The sequence below is a fragment of the Spermophilus citellus genome (assembly GCF_964194105.1).
Source record: "Spermophilus citellus genome assembly, chromosome: 6".
NCBI classification, from domain to species: Eukaryota; Metazoa; Chordata; class Mammalia; order Rodentia; family Sciuridae; genus Spermophilus; species Spermophilus citellus.
This window is the reverse complement of record NC_138187.1, coordinates 78,729,423-78,755,955: the sequence shown is the minus strand read 5'-3', so window position 1 is coordinate 78,755,955 and position 26,533 is coordinate 78,729,423. Positions and strand designations below refer to the sequence as shown.

The 26,533-nt window shown below is 36.1% G+C and overlaps 1 protein-coding gene across 2 annotated transcripts in view; it reads left to right on the top strand.

Annotated features, from left to right (window-relative positions):
- The first annotated feature begins 2,006 nt into the window (after nucleotides 1–2,006).
- The window catches only part of DNAJC1 (DnaJ heat shock protein family (Hsp40) member C1), a 234,156-nt gene continuing 209,629 nt past the window's right edge, over nucleotides 2,007–26,533 (top strand). For both annotated transcript variants that reach the window (XR_014022775.1, XM_081300173.1), the window contains exon 1: nucleotides 2,007–2,551. Coding sequence is in view for 1 of the 2 variants with exons in the window: in XM_081300173.1 (XP_081156299.1) it covers nucleotides 2,339–2,551 (213 nt within the window). In the remaining variant the exon portion in view is untranslated. The remainder of the gene's footprint in view (nucleotides 2,552–26,533) is intronic.

The window sequence follows — 26,533 nt, the reverse complement described above, 5'->3', positions numbered from 1 at the left end:
TATTTTGATGTTTATTTAGGGACTTGGTGAAGATGACTTTTCCTTTAAGAAAACTGATACATCACAAGAAAAAAAAAAACCCTAAAAATCATAGTAAGGAAAATGTGGTAGCAGGTATTTGCAAGATTCATCTCAACTAATTGGTTACTGTCAGATACTATACATTATGCTCAGCACTGGAGATACACAGACAAGGTAGTATCTCTTACTATGAATTAAATGTGGTGTCCTCCTGAAAGTCATATGCTGAAGCCCTTATCTCCAATGACATGGAATTTGGCGGTGGGGTCCTTGGATGGTTTATAGGAGTTTATGAGGAATTAGTGCCTTTTTATATGAAATATAAGATGTCTCTGTACCCCTCACTGTTCCTGGCCATGTGGGGATATAACAAGAAGGTAGCCAACTGAGAAACAGGGGCTCTTTACCACAACCTAGGCATGCTGGCACCATGACCTGGGACTTCCCAATTTCAGAACTGTTGTGAAATACTGTTGTGTAAGTCACCCAGTCTGAAATATTTTGTTATAGCAGCTACAGAAGACTTAGACACTCCTGCTCTGGCATCTTTGAAAGGCTAACTTCATGATAGATTAAAATGTGGTGAATTCAAGAATATGTATTATTTTAAAGCAAGATATACTTGCATTTGTTTATAACATTTAAAAATATTTTCAAACTCTGTGCTAAGTCCTAAGAGTTGCAACCTAATAGTCTTTAACTTTTACCAAACATAATTTATTCTTATTATGAAAGCAAAAGTAGGGTTATAATCATCCTGTTGAGGATAGCACAGTGGCACTTGCCTGTAATTCCAGCAGCTCAGGAGGCAGAAGCAGGAGGGTCATGAGTTCAAAGCCGGCCTCAGTAAACGCAAGGCACTAAGCAACTCAGTGAGATGTCTCTAAATAAAATACAAAATAGGGCTGGGGATGTGGCTCAGTGCTCAAGTGCCCTTGAGTTCAATCCCCAATACCTAATAATAATAATAACAACAACAACAACAACAACTATAACAACAATAACCCTGTTGAGCTCGATTTAAAAGGCCAGATCCAAGAAGTGAAAAAGCAAGGGACCAAATTTATCTAACTCAAGCACTTCAACTTAGGCAAGCTTTTTGTTTGTTTGTTTGCACTTACTTTTTCAATAACAGTAGGAAATGAGAGAGGAGAAATGTGAGAAAGGTAAAATGAAATAAAGTTTACATAAGAGAACAATAGTGGTGGAGGAAAAATATTTAAAAGGCACTGAACAGAAACAACACAAGACCAGAAGGTGAGACATTGTTACGGAAAAAAAGAAAAAAATAGGTTTTTAGTCCTAGATGTCTTTCTTTTCTCAGTCAAGAAAAGAACTCCAAAGTGGATAAACTAGACTTCTGAGACTATAATTGAGTCACCATTGTGAATTCTCCCAATTGCCTATTTTATGGTGTTATGCTGGTAAATCTTAATTGATAATTTGAGCTATACTTTTTGTCTTGGTTAGGATTCCTTTTCTGTTTCTTCTCTCAAAAAAGATACCCTAAAACTGGTGTCTTGGCGCACATCTGTGATCCTAGCAGCTGTGAAGGCTGAGGCAGGAGGATGCCAGGTTGGAAGCTACCTCAGCAGCTTAGTGAGGCTCTAAGCAAGTCAATGAGACTTGTCTCAAAAAAAAAAAAAAAAAAGCTGTAGACTAATCCTGTTTTAGGTATTGGTTCAATTCCTCCTACCTGTGCTGTATGGAATAAAAGCTACAATCGATATTCAGGCTTCTTTATGCTTTTAGTGTTCAATAGGGGAGGGCAAAACGGAAACCTACAGGTGGGATCTTCCTGGTGGATGCGTGATGTTTAACTGTCCAATCTTTTAAAAGACCTGTGTAAACACACTTTACACTTCCTAGCTGAGCGCGAGCGCCAGAGACAACTCTCCAGGAGGCCTAGATCTGGGGCGCTAAGCGTCCTTACTTCCGGCCCTGCCCCTCTCCGCAGTTGCTAGGAAACGTGATGTCACCGGAAGCGAGGCCTGCGATAGGCTGAGGCGAGGGGAAGCCTCTCCCCCTCTGAAACCTCAGCGCCCCGGCGCTGGCTCTCCAGCTGTTTGTAGGCCTGGGGGTGAGGGTCCCCGGAAGGGAGAGCCGGCTGCGGCCCCGCCCGCGCACCCGCGGGTCCGGTCGTCCGCTCCCACCGTTCCTGTGCTCCAGCTGGCACCGGCCGCCTGGCTGGTGACTCTCGAGAGGCTGCCCGCTCATCTGACTGACAGGCACAGCTCCCACAGCCGGCGCTGCCCGCCACGTCTTGGGTCTCGGCCGACAGCACTGCGTGGCGGGTGACCTTTCCGAGCCCCGAGCGATGTCTGCTCCCAGCTCCGGGCTGGCGCGGTTTCCTCAGCGCCGCAGGCTCGTGCGGTTCTCGACCCCAGTGCCGCGGTGCCCGCTGCTGCTGCCGCTGCTGCTGCTGGCGGCCGCGGTGCCGGCGCGCGGCTGGGAGAGCGGCGACCTAGAGTTGTTTGACTTGGTGGAGGAGGTGCAGCTCAACTTCTACCAGTTCCTCGGGGTGCAGCAGGTAAGAGCGAAAGCGCGCGGGTCCGGGCGGACAGGCGCGCGGAGGCGGACTCTGATCCTGTTCCTCCGAGGGAGCCGGGTACCGGGGGCTGGATGTGCTCACTCCCGGCTCTGCTGCCATCCTCAGCCCAATTCACCGGTGTCTCCTCGGAACTGTAGCGTGGCAAGGGTTTCGTTCACTTTTCCAGTTTTTCACCCTTGCTCCAACTTCTCAAGTTCCGGTCTCAGTGACAGGCGGGAAGGTGGTGATACCTCCTCTTTGCTCTGGCATTCTGGGCAGGATCCTCTCCCCCGTCCCCATTCCCACTGTACAGGAGGAAGAAGGAAAAGTAGTGCGGGTAGAGGTTTTTATTCTTATTTCATCTGCCTCCTTTCCTCTTCCTTTCTGGGAAACATAGGCTCGCATTTTGGCCAGTGTTTGTAAAGCAGAAGTGTTTGTTTTGCACTGTACTTTGTAATCTTTTCAGCCTGTTGGATAGGGGTTCATATCACAGTTTAGAAATCTGGAGGAATTGAAGCCTCCACCAGGTTGGTCCTGGGACTCACAGGAGAAGCCATGAAACTTTCAAGGCAGTAGATTACTTGGGGTGCTGCTGGAAGAGATGCTCAGCTATTATCGCAGAATCTGTTACTTTGTCTTTCCTTTGGTTTCCTTTCGTTTAGCTTGAAACGTTAACTTGTGAAATCCGTTTGTTGCCCTTTATTTCTACCATCTAGGGTGGAAAAGTGAAGGTAATTATTCAGTCTACATGAAACTTTGTGCCAAGAAAAAGATGACTTTTCAATGACTTCAGAATTGTGGAGAGTGAAAGAATTTCACACAATCTCATTTTAGTCCTTTATACAATGCTTTAAATAGTTATGCGAGCAGGGGAAAAAAAGGAAATTTACCAACAGTTGTCATTCAAGATGAACTTAACTAACTAGATGAAATGCACATTCCCCCCTAGATTACTAAAAGTTTGGGTGAACTGTTGAACTTTTAAATGGAAATTTAATTTTTCATTTAAATCAAACAATTAAATGGAAATTTAATTTTCCAGCATTGCATTTTCATCCCACTGTTGAATCTAAAATTGCTAGATTGTCATGGCACCATGAGTTTAACAATTTTTATTTTTGAGAATTATAAAGAACAAGTATTTTACTCTTAAAATTCTAATCTGCAAATAATTTTGTAATACTATGAAGTGTCATCTGGTGCCATTTCCTGCTCCAAAATATTTGTCATTTCAAAGTAAATGACGATGCAATATGTGTAATAATAATTAGTTAAGCTAAGTTTTTTTTTTTGAGAGAGTGAGAGAGAGAGAGAATTTTAATATTTATTTTTTAGTTTTTGGCGGACACAACATCTTTGTATGTGGTGCTGAGGATCGAACCCGGGCCACACACATGCCAGGCGAGTGAGCTACCGCTTGAGCCACACCCCCAGCCCAAGTTAAGCTAAGTTTGAAGACTAATTTTTGAGAAGTCCTTTAATATAGAGAATAATTATTTAGAATTCATTGGTAAATTCTATAGCTTATACATAACCTAATTTTAAAAAATCTTGAAGGTGCTTTCCAGTTATTCTTGGAGTTAAGGTATACAAAATTTTAGAAGTAGGGGCTTAAAATTTCCAATTGTGTAATCCAGCATTGCATGTGCACTCTCATAGTTTTCATTTATAATTTCATGCAGCTTAATTTTCAGTTACTTCAGCAGTGTGAACAACCAGAGCACTTCAATGTATGAGCAAACATGGGGAAGTAAAGAAGCATTGATGATGGAAAAGATTCTTTGTCGAGGTAGAATTGAAAAGAATAATTTAGAAAATTATTTTAATTTGTGTTTATCTCTCCTACTGTGTTGAAATTGGACAGAAAGTGAGAAGAAACTTTTAATCAGAGAAATGGATTGGAACAAGTTCCTTATTTGAATCTTAACTTTTCTTGGAAATATTTCAGAGACCAAATATTTGGTAGAGACAAATGCAGCCTGTTTGAGGTCTTTAATGTATAACTTTAAAGCCTTAGCTAAGAGGTCTCTTGGTAATTACACAGACATTTGGGAACAGGACAAAGTAGATACAATACTCAAAGTGGAGACTTGATTCTGTGCACTTACCAGTTTTGTTATTATTCATTCAACAGATTTATTTGGTGTCTTCTGAATTTTTAAACACTAAGAGTAGTTCTTTATATAAAGCAATACTCCTGACCTCATGAAACTTAGGAAAAAACTTAGTAAGAACGAAAACAGGTAAACATAAGTATATGGTCAGAGAAGGTAAGTCTAGTTTTGGGGGGCTTTTATAACAAAGTACCATAATTGGATAGCTTTCAAAAACAGACATTTCTCATAGTTCTGGGGGCTGGGAAGTGGAAGATCAGGGTGCTGGCAGATTCTATGTCTGATGAACGCCTTTTGGTTTATAGATGGCACCTTCTTATTGTGCCCTTACATCACTAAGACGTGAGGCAGTTCTTTAGGACTTCTTTTATAAGTCCACTAATCCCATGCATAACGGCTCCAACCTGTGGCCTAATCACCTCTCAAATGCCACTTCATAATATATTGGAAGTTAGGTTTCAACATAGGAATTTTGGAGGGATTCAGCTATTCAGAACATAGCATGCTGGTGGTGCATTCAAGGAAGAGCAGAGACAAATGCAAAGACCTTGAGGCAGGAGCTTGCTTAGTGTTTTAGGAACAGCAAGGCAGCCATTGTGGCTGGAGCAGAGTGATGGAGGAGAACAATAAGAGGAGATGAGATCAGAGTCATAAGTGGTAGAAGAAGATCATGTAGGGCCTTACAGGCCACTATAAAGATTTTGTCTTTTACATGTAAGTAAGTTGTGGGCCCAGTTGAGAGGGGTGGCATTGAAAAGAAGAGATGTGTGAGTTGAGTTAAATTTCAAAATGAGCACTTTATTGTGTTAAAGATAGTCTATAAGGTGCCAATTACTTGGAGGAATAATTGTGGTATAGAATGTAGAATAGACGTGGGTGGTGCAAGTGGTCAGATTCTGGATTTAATGTGAACATAGAAGTGACAGAATTTTCCTGATGGTTTGAAAGTGGTGTGTGTGTGTGTGTGTGTGTGTGTGTGTGTGTGTGTGTGTGTGTGAGAGAGAGAGAGAGAGAGAGAGAGAGAACACAATTGAAGTCAGTTCTAAGATTTTGGCTTCAATAACCTGAAGGATGCAGTTGCCATAGTTGCCATTTATTGAGTTGGGGAAGTATGGAATAGGAATCTAGTTGAGGGAAAATCAGGAATTTGGGGTTTGAACACTCCAAATTTATAGTGTTTATTAAGCATTGAAGTGGAGATGGCATATGACTATTTGGTTTTTTAGGTCTGGAGTTCAAGCATGAAAGTTTGTTTTAGTCAGGTTTGTTTTTTTTTTTTTTTTTTGCTGTGACTAAAAGGACCCAACCAGAACAACTGTAGATGAAAAAAGGTTTATTTGAGGGCTCATGGTTTCAGAGGTCTTAAACCATAGACAGCAGGCTCTATTCCTCATAGCTTCAGGTGAAGCTGAACATCCTTGTGGGACAGTGTGGTGGAGGGAAGCAGAGAGAGACTCCACTCTGCAGTTATAAATATATACACCAAAGCCATGCCCTAATCCCCAACTCCTTCATGCACACCCTACCACTTTGGTTACCACTTAGTTAATCCCTATCAGGGGATTAATTCATTGATTAAGACTCTCACAACCCAATAGTTTTTCCTCTGAACCTTCTTGCAGTTGTCTCACATATGAGCTTTTGGGAGACATCTTACATCCAAACCATAATAGTTTGGGCCAGAACTATTAATTACTTAGAAGATAATTGGAAACCATATAACTGGATGAGTTCACACAAGAGAATGAATGTAAAAGAGAGGAGGTCTGGGAACTAAGCTTTAGGGATCCAAATGTTGTCAGGTCAATCAGAGGGACCAGCAAAGAAGATGGGAAGGAGCAACTAGTGAGACAGAAGGCAAACCAAGGAAGGTGCTGTCTTTCAAATCAAGTGGAGTCAGTATGCCAACTGATTAGCTGGTTAAAATTAAGATGATTCTGACAATTAATTGGATTTAACAGTGTGGAGTTCTTTGGCTTCCTCAGCAAAGAGCTATTTCAGTAAATTAATGAGATCAGTAATCTGGTTAGATTGGGTTCAGGAGAGAATGAAGAGGAAGAATTGGAGATAATTAATGTAGAAAATTGGATAGTAGTGAATAACCATGGTGTCTTCTTTTAATCCCTTAATCCACCAGGTTTTAGTGTTCTCATTCACTCTCAAAGCTCTATAATTTGAATAACTAATGGTTTCTAGAACTTGGACCAGGCCACCTGCTGGCTTTATGACCTTGGGCAAGTTAGTTGCCTCATTTTTGCAACAGATAATTATTTACTTCATAGTTAGGCACATAGGATATACTGTCATGAAGTTACAGTCACATAATTCTTCAAAAACCTTTATTTTCATCAAAAAACTTAATTGTGATTAAGATTGGTCTTATACTATGTTTTAAAATATCTCATAGTATTTTAAGAGCTAAATATTTGAGTTTTGGGATATTATTTATATTTACTTTTTTTTTTTTAGTACAATTAGGACTTACTTAGAAATTCAAGGTAGAATTTGTTTCATTCCCCATCTTATTTAATAACAAATTCAGTAAGGCTAGGATTCATTCACTTAGTGTTTCTGATTACCATCATCTAGCATCTGTACTTTCATACATAATCAGATATATTGCAAAAGCAAGGGCAGGTCTCCTTCCACATTCCGGGCTAGAGAAAATATGTATATAAAACAATATGCTTCATCATTAGATGGATGCCAGTTTTATTGCTAGTAAGGTAGTAGACATTAGCTATGTGCATCTACACAGTCAGCTAATAGAATTTGAGTTGTTTAATTTTAAAGCTAAGTGTTTAAAATCACGGATTAAATAAAGACATGTCGTAGTATAAGCAGCAGAATTAAAGTGGGAAAGAAGTAGTATTAAAATGCCACTGAGCACAATAATTAGAATTCTGAAAAGGAGTAATTTTCTTAAACAAATTTTGGAATACATATAATTCAAAGTTGTAAAAGGCACAAGAATTTTGAAAAGTTACCTGAGACTTGTATATACTGTGGCATATATAGTGAACAGTATTTAAAAATGAAGGAATGCCTATTATCCCAGTGGCTTGGGAGACTGAAGCAGGAGGATTGTAAGTTCAAAGACAGCCTCAGCAATTTAGTGAATTCCCAAGTAACTTAGCAAGACCCTATTTCAAAATAAAAAAGGGCTGTGGATGTGGCTTAGTGATTAAGCACCCCCGGTTCCATACTCAGTACTAAACAAACAAACCGTGTTGTCATTTGCAGGGGAAATCCATAGAGAAATCTTAAGGTGTATATGCATGCCTACTTAGGAAGATAGAAACTTCTTATTTCTAGCAAATCCTTAAGTACTTTATTCATCCATTAAAATATATCATTTTTGAGGAAGTATTCATTGATCAATTGAATTTATATATTACCAAGAAACCTTTGACTTTGGGAATTTTTTTCAAAATAGCAAATCTTATCAGCAGTTATTTTCTTTTTTTCTTTCTTTTTTTTAAGAGAGACAGAGAGAGAATTTTAATATTTATTTTTTTAGTATTCGGCGGACACAACATCTTTGTTTGTATGTGGTGCTGAGGATCGAACCCGGGCCACACGCATGCCAGGCGAGCGCGCTACCACTTGAGCCACATCCCCAGCCCAGCAGTTATTTTCAATTACTGCATTTTTAGTAACACATAAAATTAATATTTAGGTTATTTTCTGACTTTAAAAAGTGTTTTGAGTCAGTAGTTTGGTGATTAAATTTGATTTGTGGAAGTTAATGCATATATAATGTAGAAAAACTGAAATTTTCATTTTACTTGTAGTTAACTATATCTTACAGTATTTTTGTATGGTTCTTTTATCTGCAGTAGGAAATAAACTTCCTTGGTTTAAGGAAAACATACTAATTTAGATACTGATAAAGTTAAAATAATTGCCATGTTGTATAGTTTTATAGTAGTTATACAGAATTGATATGTGATTTTTAAAATATTTTTTAGTTGTTGATGGACCTTTATTTTATTTAAGTGTATGTGGTGCTCAGAATCAAACCCAGTGCCTCATGCATGCTAGGCAAGTGCACTACCACTGAGCCACAACCCCAGCCCCTTGACATGTGATTTTTGCATTGTACCTCTTAAAGTATTTAAGACTTAATTTAGATTGATCTCAAAAGTAGTTATTATGATGCTGCAGTCATTAATACACTATTCGAGAAAGACCCCAATGCAAATCAGATACAATCCCTACACAGTGGGTGGCAAACATATCTTCAAGGAAAGAGAATCATTTGATAACTGAAACATTTTAAAGTTGTTTGAGAACTTCTACTTTGGTTACTTAAAGCTCAATTCCATTCACATGTCTCAGATTCTCAGTAGACAGCTTTGGAAACTGCACCTTGTGACAAATCAACTTCTCCTGAGGTAGATCTTAGCACTGGAAATTGAACACCTCACAAGAACAGCATCAAGGAAACAAAGATGGTATCCACAGGACGTGCAGAGTATTTTGGAAAAATGTCAGCATCAACCAGGCACAGTGGTACACTCCATAAGGCTGTGCAGGAGGATCACAAGTTCAAGGCCAGCCTCAGCAATTTAGTGAGAACCCCGTTCAAAATAAAAGACTGAGGATGTAGCTCAGTGGCAAAGCACCCCTGGGTTCAATACCCAGTACCAAACTAAAAAAAAAAAAAAAAAGATAGAAAGAAAAAGAGGAAAAGAAAGTAGCTACTGTGAAAAGCTTTACAATTTTCAACGATGTTGCCATCTTTGAAAACATCACTAAAATTTGTTGTTTTGAATTGCCTTCAGAACAACATATTGCAGCATATTCTTCATATTATCTTCATTGTAGTAAGTTTGCACATTGGATTTGATTTGGGGATATAGTTAATGTTATCTGGCACCAAACTGGTGATTAAATTAGGTTAACAAGCTCAAATAAATGTACTTTATATTGTTAAAGAGATTTGCATATAAATTGTGTAAGATTCATAAGCTAGCTTGAGTACTGTTCTTCGAATAGTCCTAGAGAAACTTTGAGTGATAATCATGAAATAACTCTAATGCCTTATAGGGTAATAATATGTATTGGAGTAAATGACCTTTGGGAAAAAAATACAGAAAAAAAATGCACAAATATAAATATAAAAGGTAATAGGGTAATATCTCCATCTTGTGGCCTTCTTTGGATATTGCCATTAAAAACGTTGAGGGGTTGTATTTTCACAACTGTAGGCATAAATAAGAATAAAATATGAGACAGATGAAAATAAAATATGGGTTAAAGATTTCTTGTAGTATATTGCAGGAAACTTTAACACTGAACTTCACAATTAATGTACTGCATGCTGACATAGTGATGTTCTCCCTTGGGCATCCTTAATGGCTCACTCCAGTGTATCTTGCAAATACATTTTTTTTTTCTGTAAAATGCCATGGTGTGAAAGAGGTTGGGAAATACTAAGGCATGAAGTTCTGATATTTTATTCCTGGGGAAAATATGTATGTAAATTTATAAGCATATATATAAATGTATATGTATATGTAAAAACATAAAATTGTATAAATTTAGTCTTTATCAACATTTTTAATAAACTGAATACCCTTATTTGGCTCTTATAAAGCTAAAGCATTTTTTAGCCTTTGAGCTAGAGAATCAAGCTAGAGAAGGAATCAAAGTTTTTGAGGAATAAGCATTTGTTGGTTACTTGATTACATGCTTTACATGGCAGAATGATGATGATTACACATTTCTGCAGTTTTTCAATAAGTCAGAGGAATACAGTCAGCCCTCAGCATCCACAGTTCTATACCAACTATGAATGAAAAATATTTTGGGGAAAAAATGGCATCTGTACTAAGCATGTGCACATTTTTTCTTGTCATTATTCCCTAAACAATACAATGTAGCTACTATTTATATAGCATTCCCATTTTACTAGGTATCACAAGTAATCTAGAGATGATTTAAGGTATATGGGAGGATGTATGCTGTTATATGCAACTACTGTTCCATTTTATGAAAGAGACTGGAGCATTTACGGGTTAGGGTGTCTGTGAGGATCCTGGAACCAATAGGATTGTACTTTAATGGTTCGTAACCATTGTCTGTAAGAAGAAGAAAGAGATGGCTTTTGGAATATGTAAATGTGCAAGTTCTTGGTAGCCTAAAGTAATATTTTGTTATACTAGGCAATATAAAATATTTCACTTACCAACCCCGTACGGTAGGACTCAATGGTAGGACTCACCTGTAATCTCAGAGACTTGGTAGGCTGAGCCAAGAGGATCAAAAGTTCAAGGATGGCCTCAGCAGCTTAGCAGGACCCTGTCTCAAAATAATAATTAAAAAAAAAAGCACTGTGGTTATAGGTGAGTGGTAAAGCACCCCTGGGTTCAATCCCCGATATCTAAATAAATAAAAAAAAATTTCACTCACTCAACCTTGACCAACAACTATTTCAGATTTTTGACAGATTGCAGACTTTTTCCGATCACTTATCCCTTAAAGAAGCACTCTGTGGTAGATAACAAGCTACAGATGTAATTTTAGATTTTCTGGAAATCATATTTAAAGACATAAGAAAGAACCAGGTAAAATTAATCTTAAGAATGTATTTTATGTAACCCAGTATTACAAATATCATTTCAACATGTATTCCCATTTATGAAAGTTGAGGGGCTGGAGATATAGCTCAGTGGTAAAGTGCTTGCCTAGTAAGCTTGAGGCCCTGGATTTGATCTCTAGAAACATACACACACCAACACCCACACACAAATACACATTACTAATGAGATATTTCACATTTTAGTTTTTTGTACTAAGTCCTCAAAAATCTGATGTGTATTTTACATTTATATTTTCACACACCTAATTTTAGATGCTAAATTTTATTGAAAATACTTTAGTGTGATTTCATAAGATGTTCTGTTAACAAGTAGACTCATATACCCATATATTCCAAAAATACATAAAAGTTTGAACTGAATTGAACATCAGTTTTAAAATGCATATATAAATTAATTAAAATTAAAAATTTGTTTTCTGTGTTCTAGCACATTTTCAGTACTCAGATATGGTTATTGGACATTGGATGGCACTCATTGAACAATAAAGCATTAGAGAATAAACATTTCTGTATTTTGTAGCTGTAGTGAAGTATTTTGGGGTAAAATCACTGATTATGGCTTCTGTTTTGTCAGGGACATATTTTGTAGTTTTTATATATTTTTGTATTTTAATCCAGTGTAGTTTTTATTATTTTGTTTTTGAGGTGGTTCCAATTGTGCTAGACATCATTTTCCTAGTTAGTTATCTGTATATTTTGTCCATGCTTTTTTAATATTTATTTTTTAGTTGTAGTTGAACATAATATCTTTATTTATTTTTATATGGTTCTGATGATCGAGCCCAGGGCCTCGCATGTGCTAGGTGACCGCTGTACTGCTGAGCCATAGCCCCAACCCTTGTGCCTCCTTTTTTTTGCTCTGTAAAGGCTATTTGTATAAAGGTCATGCTGTTCTTGTAGGAACAATGAACTTCCATGCATAGGTTCTCAGTTATGAGTGGTTTCAAGTAATCAGTTTAATTCAAGTTGGTCATTTGACTTTGCTGACTCACCTGATATATTTTATAATTCTGTATTATATGTATTAATTTAATATATTAAATTTTTAATTATGCTTTGACCAAGAAATCACCTGTGTTCTTACTTTTCATTTTAACTTTGGATTTGCCTGTTCTCTCTATTTGTTCTCAAACTTATACAGTCTGATAACTATTAAATATTTACTGTATTCTCTGCTGTCATCTGTTTTGATTATTTCACATTATATATAATCAAGTGACTAGAAAGAGACTTCCAGATGCAGTTCTATTTTTGTGCCAGTCTTTTGCCTCTTTGTAATACCAATCAGAAATTCCAAAGTCATCCAGTTTTACTATCTGGCTTTGCCACCTCTTTATAGCTCCTAATGAATACTATTTTCTTTTGGACTGAATTATTAATTACCAATCTTTCGACTTTGCCTTTTATAATATCAAAAAAAGCTGAAGAAAAGAAGTCAATCTTAACGTTGACAGTCCTTAAACCTACATAACTACTGTTATTTTAAATGATCTGACACAAGAAACAAATTGCATGGGAGTCCAAGATGTTAAAAATTCCACGTTGAGGGAAAAATAACAACAAAACAAAAATTCAAGAACAACCAATAATTGAGTCCTGAAGTTGGAGAAGATCTCACCAATATCTGCTTCCTCACCAAGGAATTTCTTCTGTAGCATTCCCATCAGATGGTCATCCAGCCAGCTTGATTATGGCTAACAAAGGAAATTATTAAACAACTTATTAACTTTTTGTATAATAGTAGTACTCTGGAAATTTTTTTCTTATTTAAAGCCAAAATCATTCTTCTTATATGTATTTTCAGTAATCATTCAACATCTTTTTTGGGGGTATCTTTGAATATGTATTCCTTCAAATTATTGATCTGTAATACCTTAAAATAGATTCACAAGGGAAATAATTGTTGATTCTCTCCACACAGTAGGGTTGCTAAAAAATGATAATACAGGTAATCTGATACTAATTAATGTAATACTTTTTTACAATATTTTTAGATGTGTACCGAGTCTCTTCTAGAGAAGACTTCAGCCACAATCATTAGAATTGTCTTGAAACTACATTGAGCATGGTTTAGAGTTGTCTTTAAACTACATTAAAAATAGTTTGAAATTTCTATAAATTAATTCCAGGGGCTCATCAAAAACAACAATTATAGGAAATTTCCAGAAGATGGGAAAATAAGATGATTGGGGGTATGCATTTTTTGATAACATGAACCACAAAATTAACTTAATTAGAAATGTTCCCAGAAGTTGTTATAAATTTTTAAATCAGAAACCCTATATACAGTTGTGTAAGTTGTGTTTTGTGTTTTTGTTTCAAACCTATTATCGTGGTATAAAAATATTTATAATTCAGGATTGTTGTGAAGAATTACACATAGGTTAAACTTTGCAGTAAATAATTTCTTTGATAATTAAAATATATTTCTGTAGGTAGAATTTTAATTTTCAAATTCATCTTGAGAGGGAGTTTCTCTTTCCTGTTTACCTCTTCCTAGTGTTTATAGTTGCTTTTACTTCTTTTCAATGAGCCACCTAGACAAGAACTAGGTTGTATATAGGCAGCTTAGGGCTCCCTCCTGAGGTTATATTGAGGCCATTGCAGATCCAGATACCAAGCCTGCAAGCTTCTTGGCCTGGTCTCAGCTGCGGGACTAAAACCATTGCCTCTTTAACATCTCAGATATATAATCTTTTATAAATTGTAGCTTTAGTGATTTTCTCACTTTAAACATTCCCCCCCCCACACACAGGTGGTAGGGTTCCATTGCAATCCCTAGTTTCAAACATCAAATCTAACTCTGATCCCAGGATCAAAATTCTGGTTTCTTCTGCCTGTTTGTATGGAGGGAGCCAAGTAGGCCTATAGCTTAACCCTATTTATGGCTACAAGTTTCCATTTGTTTTATATATACATATAAAACATATATGTTATATATGCATACATGTATAATATATATATAATTATATATATCAGTATATTAGTTATAGAAGAACACAATACCTTTATTTTATTTATTTATTTTTATGTGGTGCTGAGGATTGAACCCAGTGCCTCACATGTGCCAGGCAAGCATTCCACCACTGAGCCACAACCCCAGCCCATTTGTTTTTGTCTACAGAGATACTTAACAATTTTTTTTAAAATCATGTGTATATTTTATAATTTTTCTCTCTTTAAATTTTAGTGTTGGTGCATATTTGGAGTGGGGTTTGGTATTCTTTCAGTGCTGCTTTGATATTGGAATATTTGGGAAAGATACAAGTCTTTTATAATAATTATTATTTTTAATGTTGAGTTTTCTGTTATCTAAAAACCTTTACCACTTATCATTCAGAAGTATAGTCAAGTCTATTATAACAATATAAGAATCTATTACTTAGGTACTACAAAGTATTGTTCCTTCCCTGTCCCTTTCTAGTATTGTTACCAGACTATCCAAGACTGGCAAGTAACATTTTAAATAATCAGTTCCCAGAGTTTTTTAAATATAATAACAAGTAAATCTATTATCTTAGAGTGATCTTATTATTGGAGATGCACAGAGGATAGCCCTATAACATCTTTGAAAACTGGGAATAATCAAGTTATTGTAGAATATTTGAGTAAATTATGACATTCTTGAATGTGATATAATTATTAATAAAATATGTGAAAATGACATAGCAACATGGAAAATACTTATAAATGAAAAAAGCTAGGTATTAAGTTATGTTAACATTTTATTATAATTTCATAGGAATTATGTGTATGCACAAGAAATAGAAACATGAACTAAGGAGAACAGTTTCATTTGTGGGGTTGGTGGAATTTTCTTTAGGAGTGAATATTTCATTTAAAGTTCTGTTAATATTACTGACATGTAAATTATATTACTTTGGAAACAAGAATGTTATGCAATTAAATCACAATCAGATAAACACGTTTTCATGTTTCTGATATGTTTTTATGTTACTTTTTACTTATAATTTACTGAAAATTATAAGTGTTAAATTAATAAAACAAGTAATATTAGATGAAAAAGCTCATTTCACAGTTTAACTCATGGTTAGTACTATTTGTTTATTTTGTTAGTTTAAAAATATTCCAAAAATTTTAATAATTATTCCAATGAATCACAAACTATTTCATTGTAATTTCAAATGTGAGTCTTGGTAAAATGAAGTAGAGTCATGGTCTCTAGTAAATAAAAGTGATTGTAAATGCACTTATAATAAGCTATGGGTATAATTATACATTCTGGTTAATAAATACCATGGCATACTGGCCAAGAAAGCCAACTAATAAGTCTTGAGGTTGAGACCATAGTTTGGTGCTTTGAATCTTTGCATTATTCATCTGAATCCTTTTATATCTACTATATCTCTTTAATTCAACATTGCAGATACTACTGGACAACCAACCACACTGTAGAATTTATACCCTTTAAATCTTCACGGTGCTTTCAGGTTAGAGTTGTGCTGTCTAGTACTGTAGCCACTAACCACATCTGGTTATAGAGCACTTGAAATATGACTAGTTAGACTGAGAATATGAATTTTACCCTGTATTTAATTTGTAATTAATGTAAAATTAAATTTGAAAAACAGAAGGAATAAATAATATTTTCCCATTAAGCATGATTTTATTGTTTGGGTAAGGACTACATTTCACTTGAACCATCAAAAATTTCACTTATGAATTAAGATGTGCTGTAAAAAGTAGCCACTGGAGTTTGAAGACTTAAAATGAAAAAAAAAAAACAGTGTAACATTATCTCATTGATTTTTTTAATGTTTATTACATGTTGAAGAGATAATATTTTGATTTATTGGTTTAAGGTAATATAATCTTTTCTTTCTTTCTTTCTTTTTTTTTGGTACTAGTGCTTGAACCAGAGGAACATTACCTCTGAGCCATGTCCCAGTCCTTTTTGTTATTTTTTATTTTGCAACAAAATCTTGCTAAGTTGCTTCAGGCCTCTGTAAGATGTTGAGGTTGGCCTTGAATTTGTGATCCTCCCGCCTCAGCTTCCCGTGTCACTGAGATTATAGGTGTATGCCACTGTGCCTGGCTAATGTAATATATTTTTAAAAAATTATTTATTTCTTTAGCTGTATTTGGACACAATACCTTTATTTTATTTATTTATATGTGGTGCTGAGGATCAAGCCCAGGGCTTCGCACGTGCTAGGTGAACGCTCTACCACTTAGCCACAACCCCAGCCCCATGTAATGTATTTTTAAAATTATTTTTTTCTGTTTTCTTTTACTTTTTAAAATGTGGTTATTAGAAAATGTAAAGACTTGCATTGTTTTCCTATTGGATAGTACTGATTTACTGCAGGGATGGAAAAACTGTGGCATGCCCTTGGCTTAGACCTGGTATAGAACACTGGAGTTGAGTAGGGAAACAGGTATTCATATTATCTAGAGGTACAAAAGATAACTGGTGAGTTCAGAAAGAAACTTTCTGTTTAGTAATTCTTTAAATTTTTATGTTTTATATATCTTTTCTAATATAGCATATATTAGTACAGTAATAGAGTCTATGTAAGTTAACGAATAAGTAGGTAGACAAAATTCAGATGTAAATATAAAAATTAATAATTTTTTCCTGATAAAGTATTTGATTGACAATATTTGATGACCACAGTTTAGAGGATGGGTAGTGGGGTATGGGGGAAATATATGGGAGTATGAACTTTTGGAGTGAAGAAATAAGGAGCTCAAAAAATCTGCTCCCCCTAAACAATGATAAAACTTGACAAAATTGTCAAAAACAGTCATTTCAGGACTTGGAAAATTGACCAAAGGCATACAGCAAATTGACAAAATGTGTTAACAAATAAGAATGACAAAACTAGGGAATCTCAGGTTTAAAAAAAAAAAAAAGATTTGTGGTGTTTTAACCTAGGACTGCACCTATCCCTCCTTCCAGCGCTATCTGGGAGGTAGTTCTGCCAGGGTAGTGCAAGGTGTGAGAATCAATAGCTTCACTGCTGGAGGGTAGTACTTGATTAGATTTGAAGTGAAATTGAAAATAGCTGTAGCCTCTGGGTGTAGTTGGCAAATAAAGGGGGCAAGCAATAGCCCAGCAGACTTCTCAGAAAACTTAGATCCAGAGAATGAGACAGTCATAGTAGGTCTCAATAAGCTTCAACATAATCTGACAATCTGAAAGTCTTCTCATATACACAAGGATGCATGTATACTCAGGAGGGAACAGAGAGAGTTCTAGCTACTCATACATTCCTGACTGAGCATATGCAGAAAAGAGACAAGAGGGTCCAGTGGAAACTGTGAGCCTTGGAAGATTTATAAAATGCCTAAAGTTTGAATGAATTCCCTAATTCATAGACCCATCCATCAGTAAAAAAGCAGAAACCTTATTGACCCAGTGTGTTTGAGCCCAGCCTCTGACCAATGTTTGGTTAATCATCAATTGATGCTGACATAGGAACATTATCTAGAAAACCAGCCTTAAAAATAAAAATAAGGGAGAAAAATCCAAAAACATCTGAGCCTAGATTTCAGCAGACTCTAGAGGATAGTCCTCAGCAAGAAATTTAACAAACAGAAAATAGCAAAAACAACCCCTAATATGTATAGGAGGTAGGAGGGAGAGTCAAAACCTCCAATACAATATCAAATTATCAGATTTTCAACAAAAAATATGACACACTCAGGAACAAACATGTGTCACTCATAGGAAAAAGAAGCAGTCAATTGAAACTGCCATTAGATGGGCTCAGGTATTGTATTTAATAGGCAAAAACTTCAAATTTGTTATTATAATTATATTCAAAGAAACAGAGGAATTATATATAAAGAAAAGTATGACAGTGACTCACCAAATTGAGAATATCAGTTAAGAGAGAGACATTTAAAAAATAACAACCAAATGGAAATTCTAGACTTAAAAAATATAAGAACTGAAATGAAAAATTAACTAGATGGGATTTGATATGAAGAAGAATCAGTGGACTTAAAGTTATACCAGCAGAATTATTCAATTTGTAAAACGAGAGAGAGAGAGAGAGAGAGAGAGAGAGAGAGAGAGAGAGAGACTGAAAGCCTCTGTAAGACATCATGAGCTTTAAATACCTAATTAGATGAGAAGAAAGTTTTCACATCAATGACATAAGCTTTTAGCTGGGTATGATGGCACATGTCTTGTAATCCCAGCAATTTGGGAGGCTGAGGTAGGAGTATTTCAAGTTCAAGGCCAGCCTAGGCAATTTAGGGAGACCCTGTCTCAAAATAAAAAATAAAAAGTGCTGAGAATGTAGCCCAGTGATGGACCACTCCTGGGTTCAATCCCTAGTACTGGGTGGGGGGAAAATAGCCTAGGCTTTTGCCTTCAGTCACTAGAGAGAAAAAGAGCAAATTAAACACAAAAGCAAGGAAAAGAAAAGAAATATTAAAGATTAGAGCAGGAACCAATAAATATAAGACAAAAATGGTAGAAAAAACTATGAAACCAAAACTTGGCCCTTTGAAAGGCTAACAAAATTAATAAACTCTTAGCTAGATTGATCAAGAAAACAAAACAAAACATAAATTACCAACTTCAGAAAGGAAAGAGAATGTATCACAGATAACTCTATACCAGTTAACAGGATTATTGTAGGGGCTGGGCTTATAGCTCAATGGTAGAGCACTTGCCTAGCATGTGTGAGGCACTGGGTTTGGTCCTCAGCACCACATATAAATAAATAAAATAAAGGTATTGTATCCATCTACAACTAATTTTTTTTTAAAAAAAGAAAGCTTTAAAAAAAGGATTTTTGTGAAAGCAATAAAATATACTATGAAGAATGTTGCCAACAATAAATGTTGGAAAGGATGTGGGAAAAAAGGTACACTCATATATTGCTGGTGGGAATGCAGATTGGTGCAACCATTATGGAAAGTGATATGGAGATTCTCCAGAAAACTTGGAACAGAACCACCATTTGACCCAGCCATCCCACTCCTTGGTTTATACCCGAAGGACTTAAAATCAGCATATTACAGCGATGTAGCCATATCAATGTTTATAGCAGCTCAACTCACAATAGCTGAACTATGGAACCAACCTAGGTGTCCTTCAACAGATGAATGGATAAAGAAAATGTGGAATATATACACAATGGAATATTACTCAGCCTTAAAGAAGAATTAAATTATGACATTTACTGGTAAATAAATGGAGGTAGAGAATATCAAGCTAAACGAAACAAGCCAGTTCCCAAAAAACCAAAGTCCAAATGTTTTCTCTGGTTTGCAGATGTTAATTCATAATAAGTGGCAGGAGCTAGGGAAGAATAGAGTTACTTTCGATTAGATAGAGGGGAGTGTAGGGAGGGGAGGGGTATAAGGACGGAAAGGACAGTAAAATGAATCAGACAGTACTACCCTATGTACATATATGACTACACGATCATTGTGATTCTGGCACGACCAGAAGAATGAGAAATTATACTCCATTTATGTATGATGTATTAAAGTACATTCTACTGTCGTGTGTAACTAATTAGAACAAATTTTAAAAAGAAATAATAAAATCTTCAAACCCTCAAAAAAATGTTGCCAATAAATTAGACAACTTAGATTAAATGGACAAACTCTGTTTACCAAAACTATCTCAATAGAAAATCTAAATAGACTTAAATTGAATTAGTAATTAAAAATCTTTACACAAAGAAAAACCCATTTCCAGATGGCTTCATTGGTGAATTTTTTTCTTTTTTTGTTCATTTTCTTTTTGGTACTTGGTATTGAACCCAAGGGGGCTTTATCACTAAGCGACATCCCCAACTTTTTTATTTTGAGACAGGGACTTGCTAAATTGCTAAGGCTGATTTCTAACTTGCAATCCTCTTGCCTCAGCCTCCTGTAAAGGCATGCACCATTGTGCCTGGTCTTTATTGGAGAATGCTATCAAAAATATAAAGAAGAAATTATTATAATCTTTCACAAGCTTTCAGAAGATAGAAGAGAAGGGAATACTTCCCAACTTATTTTATAAAATAAATATTATCTTGATACCAGACAGAGATATTATAAGAAAACTAAGCCTGGCATTGTGGTACATGCCTATATTCCCAGTTAATCCCAGCTTCTGAGGAGGTTAAGGCAGGGGTATCACAAATTTGATCCCTAGCCCTGTAGGTGTGGGGAGAGAGAGAGAGAGAGAGAGAGAGAGAGAGAGAGAGAGAGAGAGAGAGAGAAATAGAGATGGAGAGAAACTATAGACAAGTAATCCTTACAAGTATATTTGTAAAAATTTCTAGCAAAATAGCTGGGAATGATGGTACATGCCTGTAACTCGGGCTACTTGGGAGGGTGAGACAGGAGGATCACTTGAGCCCAGAAGTTTGAGACTAGCCTGAGTAACATAACAAAACCCATCTCAATAAAATAACTAATTTTAAAAATTTTCTAGCAAACTGAATTTAACAACATATAAAATAGAGTAAACACTGTAATCAAATGAGATTTATCCCAGGAAGGCAATGTTGGTTTAACATCTAAAATTCAGTATAGCATACTGTATTAATAGAATAAAGAATAAAATCTAAAGGGTCATCCTGGACACACGAAAAAATATTTGGAAGAATTTAACCCTTATTTCTGATAAATACTCTCAACAAACTAGAAATAGAAGGTAATTACTTTAACCTAAAAGAGAATCTAAGAAAAAAATTTAATAGACTCTTAGGCCAGAAAGATACAAGTGGTTAATAAGCATATAAAAAGGTGATTAACAGTATTAAAAATGCAAATTAAAGCCATAAAGAATAATATCATACCTAATAGAATGGTTGTAGTTAACATGATGGACAGTAAAAGCACTGAATGTGAAGAGAAAGGAACCTTTTACACTGGTAGTGGTAGTATAAAATGGTGCAGTCACTTTGGAAGAGTGTGGCAGGTTTTTGTTGAAGTTAAAATAAATGTAATGTATATCCCAGCAATTCCTCCTAGGTATCCCCAAAAGAGATATAAAAATGTATTACACATAGAATATACATGAGTGTTTGCCGCAGTCTAGCTGGGCACAAAATCACGAGCCACTCACAGCCTTGTAGATTCAAACAGCAATTCTTTATTCCCGAACTCTCACCGGCACTCTACATGCACGTTCTGGGGAAAATCCACACTGTCCATCGGGCTCTGCATCCCAGAATACCCTCTGAATCCCACAGGAACTCAAGGAGCAGGCGCCTGAGGCAGCAGGATACACCCTATTCCCAGCAGGATCCACCTTAAACCTGGAACCGCCCTATTCCCAGCAGGATCCACACCCTAAACCCGGATCCGCCCTGGTCCTTGAGCAGGGTCACCTTTCTCAAACATTCATGCAATGTCACTGCAAATGACCTGGGTCCAAGGCAAGCCCATTTCCACAATGGAGAGTCCTCCCTCTAAGCAACATTGGGTAGGCTGACAAAGAAATTGCCATGTGTCACTCCTACTTGGCTATGGCTCTCAGCAAGTATTCATAGCAGCATCATTCATATTACCCAAAACTTGGAAACAATTTCAAATGCCCAGTAACCCAGGAATGGATAAATCAAATGAAGTATATCTATGCAGTGGAATACTGTTCAGTGTTTGGTATAAAAAAGAAAGAACTTCTAGAATAATTTGCAACATGGATGAATCTCAAGAACATTATGCTAAGTGAATGCAAGAAGTTAGACTACATGTTGTGTGATTTCACCTATTAATAGATTGATTGCACTACCAGGGATTGAACCCAGGGCCTTGTTCATGGTAGGCAAGCACTCTACCACTGAGCCCTGTATGATTTCATTTCTATGAAATATCCAGAAAAAGCAAGTACAGAGACACAAAGCAGAATAGTGATTGTCTAGAAATGGGAATTGACTGCAAATGAGCACAAGAGATTTAAAAATTTTTACTTATTTTATTACTTTTTATAAGTTATACATGACATTAGAATCTATTTTGATAAAATTATACAGGCATAGAATACATCTTATTCTAATTAGGACCCCATTCTTGTGGTTGGGCATGATGGTAGGATTTACTTAAGTATTTTCATATGTGTACACAGGAAAATTACATTAGATGTCTTTCGAGTGTATATAGCACAATTTCTTTATCCATTCGTCTGTCAATGGGCATCTAGGTTGGTTCCATAGCTTTGCTATTGTGAATTGTGCTGCTATAAACATTGATGTGGTTGTGTCACTGTAGTATGCTGATTTTAAATCTTTTAGATATATGCTAGGGAGTGGGATAATTAAGTCAAATGATGATTCTATTCCTAGTATTTTGAGGAAGCTTTGTAATGCTTTTCAGAGTAGTCGTACCAATTTGCAGTCCCACCAACAGTGGATGAGCATTCCCTTTTCCCCACATCCTCACCAATATTTGTTGTTACTGGTGTTCTTTTCTTATTTTTTTTTAATGTTTTTTTTTTTTTAAAGAGAGAGAGAGAGAGAAGAGAGAGGGGAGAGAGAGAGAATTTTTAATATTTATTTTTTAGTTCTCGGCGGACACAACATCTTTGTTGGTATGTGGTGCTGAGGATCGAACCCGGGCCGCACGCATGCGAGGCGAGCGCGCTACCGCTTGAGCCACATCCCCAGCCCTCTTTTCTTATTTTTTAATATTTATTTTTTAGTTATAAGGACACAACATCTTTTTTTTTGTTGTTGTTTTTATGTGGTGCTGAGGATCGAACCCAGGGCCTCGAATGTGCTAGACATGTGCTGAGCCCCAGCCCCAGCCCCAGCCCCATTACTGGTGTTCTTAGTAATTCCCATTCTGACTGGAGTGAGATGGAATCTCAGTGTAGTTTTAATTTGCATTTGTCTAGAGATGTTGAATAGTTCTTTATATATTTGCTGATCATTCACATTTCTTCTTTTTAGAAGGGTCTGCTCAGTTCCTTTGCCCATTTATTGATTGGTTATTTGTTTTATTGATGTTAAACTTTTTGGGTTCTTTGTATATCCTGGAAATTAATGGCCTATCTGAGGTGCAGGTGGCAAAGATTTTCTCCCATTCTGTAGGTTCTCTCTTCACACTCTTGTTTCTTTTGCTTGTAAAGAAGCTTTTTAGTTTGATGCCATCTCATTTATTGATTTTTTTACTTTATATCTTGTGCTTTAGGAGTCTTGATCAGGAAGTCAGTTTTCATGCCAGTATGTTGAAGTATTGCACCTACTTTTTCTTCTTGGAGGTGTGGAATTTCTGGTCTAATTCCTAGGTCTTTGATCCACGTAGAGTTGATTTTTGTGCAGGATGAGAGAAAAAGCAAACATAGCGTCAGAAAGCAAAGTGGTTAGTGGTTGTCTAGAAATGGGAATAGACTGCAAATGGGCACGGGAGATCTTAAAGTGTCAGAAATATTCTAACGTGGGATTTTGGTTGCACAACTTATAAATTAAGTGAAATCATTGATTTGCACACTTACCACAGGTGAACTTTATGTTATATAAATTATGCCTCAACAAAGATATGAGGAAAAATAAGATATTTTATGGGAAAATTTTTATTTTCTGTATTGAGAGTCTTGACATATTACTCTGTAAAAGAACTTAAATTGTGAAAATTACAATATGTCTGAGCACTTCTTCCACTGACCTCTTCCATATACAGAGTAAACTAAACACATGGGTTTATTTCTACTGCTGCATCTTGCTGTCAGAACTTGGTCTTACTATGTTTTTAATTTTGATGTTCATTAAAATGTAATTTCTTTAAAATGTCTTAAAAGCTTGTTAATATATATTTTTATTAATTTTATACCTTTTAGAAAATAGCTCAAATAATAATGATGAAAATTGAAATTTTAGTTAGATGGAATATGATTTTAAGTGTCTGAGGGAGACCACTAATTGTCCATTCTCCTCTTTTTCAGTAGCAGAACCTCATACTGTTGGATACTGAGGTTAAAAAATTGTGTGTTCCTGCCTCCTTTGCAGGCACTAGTAGCTAATAAGGGTTGGACTTCTGGTAAAGCACTTAAAGAATGATACACGATTTTTCCCTGGATGAGATATCTGTAGCAGCTATAGCAGATATCTTGAAATTTGAGGTGATCTTGAGAAACCTAGAGAGGTGGTAGGACCCTGGGTCTTTGTGACCATAACTGCCTTTACACTGTTCACCTCCATTCTTCTGTGCAAGAAAAAAATAGACTTCTGTTACTTTTTTAAGCCATTAGTATTTTGGGCCTCCATTACATGTAGCTTTTTCTGACACAACTATTCTTACCTGTATGAGAAGTTGTTCTTTGAATATATTGCATTTGTCAGGTTTTCATTACTATGACAAAATACCTGAGAAAATCAACCTAGAGCAGGAAAGATTTATTTTGGTTCATGGTTTCAGAGGTTTTGGAAAACCATGTTCATTTAGTCCTATTGTTTCTTGTTTTGGGCTTTTGGAGAGGCAGAACATCATGGTGGGGAGAGCGTGGTGGAGCAGATTTATTTACTTTATGGCATTTAGGAAGGAAAGGCGCGGGGGTGAGGGGAGTCAGCTAGGGACAAGATATACCCTTCAAGGACATGCCTCCAGTGACCTACTTCTTTCCACTAGGCCCCACACCCTAATGTTTCCATCACCTCCCAGTAGGGCCATAGCCTAGTCCTGAAGCCTTCAGAGCATGAACCTTTGAGATTCATTTTATATACAAACTATAGCATGTGTTTTCTTTCTTTTTTTTTTTTAATATTTATTTCTTAGTTTTCGGCGGACAACATCTTTGTTTGTATGTGGTGCTGAGGATCGAACCCGGGCCGCACGCATGCCAGGCGAGCACTCTACCGCTTGAGCCATGTCCCCAGCCCACATGTGTTTTCTTACTAAAAATTTTTATACAAATACTCAAAGAAAAACACTTTTGACATTTTTATCTATACCATTTTAGGTTTTTTTCTTTTCATACCTTTTTTTTTCTTTTAACCCCAGTAACATTGTTCATACTATTAACTGTACCTAAAATTTCTTTTGACTCCTACAGTACCCTGTGTGAGTACCTTTTATGAGAATACAGTATGCTGCTTTTATTTTTTCATTTTGATAATATATACATAATGTAAAACTGACCAATTTAACCATTTTTAAGTGTAAATTTCAATGGCATTAAGTACATTTACAACATTGTGCAACTTTTTCATTGTCACTATTAATTTCTAGAAAATTTTCATCATTCCAGATAGAAACTGTATCTATTAGACATAACTTACACTTTCGTCCTCCCCTCCAACTGACGGTAACCTCTAATCTACTTCTCTTTCTCTCTGAATTTGCCTGGTCTGTGTAACTCATATATATGCAATTATATACTATTTGTCCTTTTGCATCTGGCTTATTTGACTTAGTCTTCATAGTGCTTTATGGTTCACCCATGTTGTAGAATTTCTTAGAATTTCAAACCTTTTTAAGGCTGAATAATAATCCACTATATGTTTATGCCACTGTTTATCCATTTATTTGTTGATGGACATTTAGGTTTTCACCTTTGGTTATTGTGAATAATGCTGCTACAAATACTGGCGTACCAGTGTTTGCATGTAAGTATTTGTTTGTATACAAGTATTTGTTTGAGCCCCAGCTTTCAGTTCTTTGGGTAGATATCTAGAATTGCTGGATCATCTGATAATTCTCCATTTAACTTTTTGAGGAACTGCCAAACTGTTTCCCACAGCTGCTGTACCATTTTATATTCCTATCAGCAAAGCTCAAGTGTTCAAATTTCTCTACATTCTCATTAGCATTTATTTTCTGTTTTTTATTTTATTTTTTAAATTTAATAATAGCTGTCTTAGCTTTTTGTTATTATGACAAAGTAACTAAAATAAACAAAAGGGGAAATGTTTATTTTGGTTTAAGCTACAGTCCATGGGTGCTTGGCTCTGTTGCCTTTGGTCTTGTGATATGGCAGAACATCATGGCAGGGAGTGTGCGGAGGAGGAAACTATTCACCTCATGGAGGCCAGGAAGCCCAGGGGAAGGGGGATTGGGATCACAACAGCCCTTAATGGCATGTCTGCAGTGTCCTGACCTCCTAAAGGCCCCACCCAGGCTGGCCACCATAGAACAAAAGCCCAACATGTGAGACCCAAACCATAATGGTAACTACTAAGAGAAAAGAAGTGATGTCTGCTGTGGTTTTGATTTGCCCTTCTCTAATGGCTAGTAATAATTGATCATGTAATAATTGATCTTCTTTGGGGAAACTTCTTCTATTGAAGCTCTTTGCTCACTTTTAATTAGATTTTTACTTTTTTTATGGTTGAATAGTAGGAA